At 36.6% G+C, this 6,054-nt stretch overlaps 1 protein-coding gene across 1 annotated transcript; it reads right to left on the reverse strand.

Moving 5' to 3' along the window:
- Positions 1–4,473: 4,473 nt before the first annotated feature.
- LOC149220594 (midasin-like) lies at positions 4,474–5,369 on the reverse strand. The gene is made up of 5 exons (XM_089387145.1): positions 5,351–5,369; positions 5,183–5,262; positions 4,963–5,088; positions 4,622–4,690; positions 4,474–4,477 (listed from the first exon to the last, which is right to left on the reverse strand). Exons 2-5 carry the CDS (start codon positions 5,224–5,226, stop codon positions 4,474–4,476), a joined length of 243 nt encoding a protein of 80 aa, XP_089243271.1. The 5' UTR covers positions 5,227–5,262; positions 5,351–5,369.
- Positions 5,370–6,054: the final 685 nt, after the last annotated feature.

The following is a 6,054-nucleotide window of genomic DNA, read 5'->3' on the forward strand; positions in this document are numbered from 1 at the left end:
TATGTGACTTCATGGATATAATGTTATTGATATAGATTATTTTTAAGCACATTTGGATGCTACTTTAGTATGATATTTTCCATGAAATATTCGATGAGAGGTCCATAGTATGATTGAGGATGAGTACAATATTGGTAGCATGGCTAGCTGAGAGGCTGGATGAAGAAGCTCCTTAGGGATCTGCCTGAGCATGATCTGGATATGACATGGATACATTGTGATGACATAGAGTGAGATCTGATTGGCAGAAAATCCCATATTTATATTTGGGACCAAGATACTCTCATATATTTAGATAGTGCAATCGTTTGAAACAAGCTCAAGCTTGTGGTTGGCACCTCCTTGAGAGGGAGGATGATTATGGTATCCTTTTGTGATTTATATGATTATTTATGTTCTCATATTATCTTTGATTTGATGTCCTATATGAATAGGAAACAAATTCTATTGAGACAAGCTGATACCATATTTGAGTATGAAGAGAGAAATGTTGATCAAGGACATTGAGCCAACTCTTCCTCTATGTTTGAGATCCCGGGGGTGAGGGTTTGAGATAAAGGGCTCCTAGGGTTGAGGGAACTCTGGAAAATAGGGTATGACCCCTATCTATTAACCATAGGGTTGGAGGTGTTGCTCCCTTATCTTCACAGGGTCGGAGAATGTTGCTCCCCTGTCTAGTTTTTGCAGAGTATACCCCAGTTGACATCATACCCACAAGCTAGGCTTGTTGGGAATATCATTCCTCATTTTTCCAATCAATTGAGAGTGTACTTGGGGTGTACAAACCAAGTCGATTATGATATAGGTGTTCTACCACATGACTATTCAGGGTCATCGATGGGAAGATCAATAGGCAATAGGATGGATTGAGATAACTCTATGCGGTTCTAGGCTGAGACTGAGCTCCCTGATGTGATCCCAAGGTCGAGATGTGCTCCCCTGTGTGTTTGGATATCCTATTTCTTGATATGGGGTTGTGGATGTATAGCTCCCCCATGATATTTTGGTTTGAGATGTGCTCCCTGATATGGTTACAAGTTGAGATGTGCTCCTTAATGATATGCTCTCCAATGATGATTAATGATGATATTCCGGGTAGTAGCCCATTGGAAGAGATTCTGGGTAGTAGCCTGATGGATAGAGGGTGGTAGCTTAAGCTCCCCTCTGGTAGCAAATTCTTCTTCTTCTAGATTCGAGAATGTTCAACATACAAGCAGAAACAATTAAGAGATAAGCAGGAATAAGCAAGGGATAGATGGAGATGAACATTAATGATCTGTGATGATGAGACATTAGAGATGGTCATGGCATGACGACTACACGACAGAAATGATCAATGATGATGCATGATGACACTTGAAGATACCAGAATGGCATATTGATCGATGGATAGATATTAGCAGGTGGAATTATCCCTAGTTGAGAGGGAGTATTAATTTTTACAACTGCAGTCAAATTCCACTTTGGAAAACTCATATGATGAATATAATAATTGAAATAGATTCTTATTTTCGAGAGGACCAAAATCGACATAATTATCACCTTATTTGTACAAGGAGAAGTTGGTTTTTGAATTTATTTATTTATTCATGTATATTGGATTGGGTTGGCCCTAAGCACATGTACAATTGGACAGGTCAGTCTGAACCCCAAGTGGACCCTCATGAAATCCTATAAATAGAAGATACCTCAAGCTCATTTGGACACATTTGGATCAAGGCATCTTCTACTCTTCTCTTTTGTCTTGGCTCGCACAGGTCTGACGAATGAAGTTCGCGCAAGGGTCCGATATCATAGGGGTGAAGCTCACACTGATATATGGTTTTTTGTTTCTCGGATGTTGGTGTGTAACTGATTATTTTCTTCCCTGGAATATGGCATAGTATCATCTTGAGAGTGTCCGAGGAGTCTTGGACACTAGCATAGAGTGTTTATGGGAATGTCCGGGAGGCTAGGGTTTCCATAGTCCTGTTTGGCCCCCAAATGCATGCATAGTATGGTCCTGAGAGCGTTCGGGCTGCCATAGATTCTCGAACAAAATCCTTATGAGAGGGTCCAGGGTTTGAGGCAAATCTAAGTATGTTTGACCCCAAACATCCTCATCCAGCTCACTTGGGAGCATCTTGATGTGTTATAGACGTAGTCTTCTAGTTCTGCAAAGAGCATCTAGATCTGTCTTAGACGCTTGCACAACACCTTCTCCATGCGTCTGAGACCTAAAGATGAGTTATTAGTATGCAACCTTGTTCAACAGTGTTAAGCTTAGTGACAATAGTATCCAACAGGTGACTACACTCAGTGACAACAAAGAATGCAATTATCAAAGCAAAGAACAATGTAGCCCTATGAAAAATTAACAAAGGGTGTCCCTGAAAGATTTGGGCTTCGAATCCAAGGTTTCTCCCCTGCCCCTAACATCTCCATTTAGACATGATGCGAGAGATATGAAAGCATTTCTCTTGATGCCATACTCTCTGAGGCAATTCTCCATTTTGAGTTTCCTCTATTCGAAAAGGAGCCACATCACCCTCACAAGAATTCTTATGCACTTTTGTATGCTGGAAACAAGCATAAGTATCGAACTCTCTACTTTAACTAATATGCAAAGGGTTTCCCTAAACACAAATGTGACAAAAGTTGGGACACTATGAGATACAAGCTTCTATCATTCCTCCATGATATACACATAGGATGGATAATTTAGCATAGCTATAGAGGGTTTGAAAACTATAACATTAAAAGTTACCTCTTCTACAAGGAGGGTATTCCATTTCTAATTCCCACTACTCCTCCACACAATCATAAAATCATGGGGAGTGTTATGTATTTGCATATGTTATGATTTTTTAGTAGATAAATGTCATCTAGTTGTTCTCCCTATAATAAAATATGTTGTTGGTCCACATGGATCTTGTGCATGAGCACCCATTTGTACTTTATATCAACCACACATTCACTAGATGTCACTCACAAGAGATATTTTTCTCTATAAGATACCTTATGATAATTTAAAATCTCTTTTTGATATAAGAACCCTCTTGATGTAATGACTCCCCATCATTTCTATTAAGGTCATGAATTTTGTCATACACATTTTGTACATAAATTATGTCAAACACTTTTCATGAAAGTGTTTCAAGAAACATTTGGCATGCAATCTCTATTGCCATGTTATTTCTCACCAAAATATAAAAACTTTTAGACTTTTCTTCAAACAAAGGGAAAGTAGATTTTTGACAAACCCTTGGAAGGTATCCTCTAGTACTTTGGAAACCAAGACAAGGTATTCAATTAGCTCTATTCAAGGATGACCTTTAAATCTAATATACTGGCATGATACATATTCTTCTCAATTGTCCTTGACATTTTACTAATCAAATTCAAATAGTCCTCAACCTAAGCACCTCTATTTGTGCTACCTTCAATCTCCACCTCTCGTTGAATTTTCCATAATCCAAGAGTGATGTTAAAAAATGAGATTACTTGAGCTCTAAGGTTCTCCTAACAAATGAAGAACTACAAAAACCATGTAAAGAAAAACTTAAAACTAGTAAATTGATAATCTTATCAATAATCCTTTCCAAGATTGAACAACAATACATAATTCTTTGTCATGCCTCCTAATTTTCTTAATATTTCTTTATCATGCTTCTTAATTTTCTTCATATGACCTTTATTACCAAGCTCAAATCCTTGAAGTGGTTACATCAAATTTCTAACTTCAGAATATATTCACTTCTCATTAATTTAAGAAAACTAAAAGATAAAAACAATATATAAATCAAAAGTATCATATCAACTACCATTCTTACCATTCTTATATATGTGGAATAAAAGTGTTATCAAGAAGCATTTACATCATAATAGCCTCAAAGAGAAAGAGTTTGCATATACAAAGTGGCACTTCGTGCACTTTATATTTATATCACCACTCTCTTGATTGTTTGGATTATAATGTCAACATTGAAAGAAAGATATTTGATGGTGTAAATTTGGTGTTATTATATGCCTAATCATACTATAACTCTCTTATTCTCCTTAGATATCATGATCTCAAAATTATTCTCCTTTTACTATAAGATGTAATAACCATGCTTTATAATTCCACATCCCTTATGTTCTTTTTACTTTTTAATTCCATTGTTTAAACAAGGGAAGCTGTGAAGCAGCAAGTCCCTGCCGCCGAGTAAAGAGAAAATAGAAGCAACCCTTTCCGCGGATTGACAAACAACCTCCCGCTCACTGAAGAGAAAATAGAAGGAATTGAGACAGAAGCAGCACAAAATTGTAGAGTTGATTTCCACATCTAGATCAATGGGCATTCTTCGAAATAGTATTGAGTGTAAGGTAAACCACAACTATAATTGCCAAAACTATATGGTCATAATGGTAAAAATCTAATCATAAAATTTCGAATTCAACTACAAATCAAGTTTATAACTAACCTTCTCAACATCAACCTTGTGTTGTCGCTCAACTGCATCCAACAAAGTAGGCCAGCATTCAAATTCAATCTTCCTCCAACGATCCACTAAGGATGATAATGGATTAAGTTCATCTGCAAAAATGGAAAATCCTGTGAGGTCCAACAGAGACTTTCGAAAAGCATAGAAATACTTACAAAGGTAAGAACTGCACATAATACCCAAAGATGTTGTATGTAATTTGTGAAAGCTTTATAGCAAGGGTTCTGCAAATGTAAGAAATGCAGTCAGTAAAATAGCAGAAGTATCCATTTGAAATGCTCTTCTCAAGCAATTCATTTAGAACATTTCCATTAGACAATAAGCTCCATAATGACAAGTGAATAAATCCTTGAAACTTAACAGGCCCTCTTTCAGTGGATCGCCTAATTATCCCAAAGCCATGTTGCAAGTTAAAATATATATTCACAACTAAAAAACCTGGGGAAAAGTATTAAATCGTAGAATAATAACAAGATTAAGACAGGTAAACTATTACTTTGGCATATCTATAGGGTATGATTCCAAGCAGATTTGTAAAGAAAACTGCCCATGAAACATAAGCAAGAGCTCCAAGCGTTTCCCAAACTCTCCTATGGTCGCAGTTTGCATAAACTCTTCGATACTACAAGTTCACAAAGAAAGTTAGGAAAGATTCCTCAACTTATATATCTTTCAAGTTTCTCCAACAAATACAAGCAAAAATATAAAGCTTGTACCTCAAAATTGTAGAGTTGATTTCCACATCTGGATCAACAGGCATTCTCCGAAATAGTATTGAGTGTAAGGCAAACCACAACTGTAATTGCCAAAACTATATGGTCATAATGGTAAAAATCTAATCATAAAATTTCAAACTCAACTACAAAATCAAGTTTATAACTGACCTTCTCAGCATCAACCTTGTGTTGTCACTCAACTGCATCCAGCAAAGTAGGCCAGCATTCAAATTCAATCTTCCTCCAACGACTCACTAAGGATGATAATGGATTAAGTTCATCTGCAAAAATGAAAAATCCTGTGAGGTCCAACAGAAATGGATGCAAAGAACTTTCACCAAATAAGAACCTTGAATAAGAACTTTCACCCAATAATTTGTAGAATCTGCTGCAACATTGGATGTTCATGAAACTCCTTCAGGAGAACATTAACCCTTTCCTGAAGTCTCAGAAGGGGTTTTACCATTAATGCCATCTTGTATGTATTTGAATCCTGCATGCAACCAAAACTTGAGATTAAGAGAACTTTCACATCCTTACACTATATCCTCAAACAAAACCAGATGTTCTACAATTATTCATGGTAAATAACCTTGTAAATATTGTATTTTGCACAGGATGACTGGGAAAGCTTCTGGTGCTCCAAACACAAACGCAACAAATGGCCTGACAAAATTTTTTCATCCAATCTTGCAGGTAAAGAATACCCAGTCCCTGGAAAAGTTGGAAAGCACATGAGAAGGATAGGAGGCTCAGTCAGTATAAACAGATTAGCACTTTAGGATGGATGCAATACTAAAACATATTTTTACTTCCATTACTGAAGAAATTGCCAATCATTTAACATATTGCAAAAACAACAGAAACCAGTG

Source organism: Pinus tabuliformis, chromosome Q (genome assembly GCF_031772625.1).
Source record: "Pinus tabuliformis cultivar Carrire ecotype Pingquan chromosome Q, CPIR1, whole genome shotgun sequence".
In the NCBI taxonomy this organism is placed as follows: domain Eukaryota; kingdom Viridiplantae; phylum Streptophyta; class Pinopsida; order Pinales; family Pinaceae; genus Pinus; species Pinus tabuliformis.

Excerpts from the sequence above, each read along its gene's own strand:
- LOC149220594 (XM_089387145.1), bottom strand. The coding sequence starts at position 5,226 with ATGCCTGTTGATCCAGATGTGGAAATCAACTCTACAATTTTGAG. Across the intron at positions 5,089-5,182 it reads ATCAACTCTACAATTTTGAG|TATCGAAGAGTTTATGCAAA; the intron begins GTACAAGCTTTA and ends GTGAACTTGTAG. Across the intron at positions 4,691-4,962 it reads TACCCTATAGATATGCCAAA|AACCCTTGCTATAAAGCTTT; the intron begins GTAATAGTTTAC and ends TTACATTTGCAG.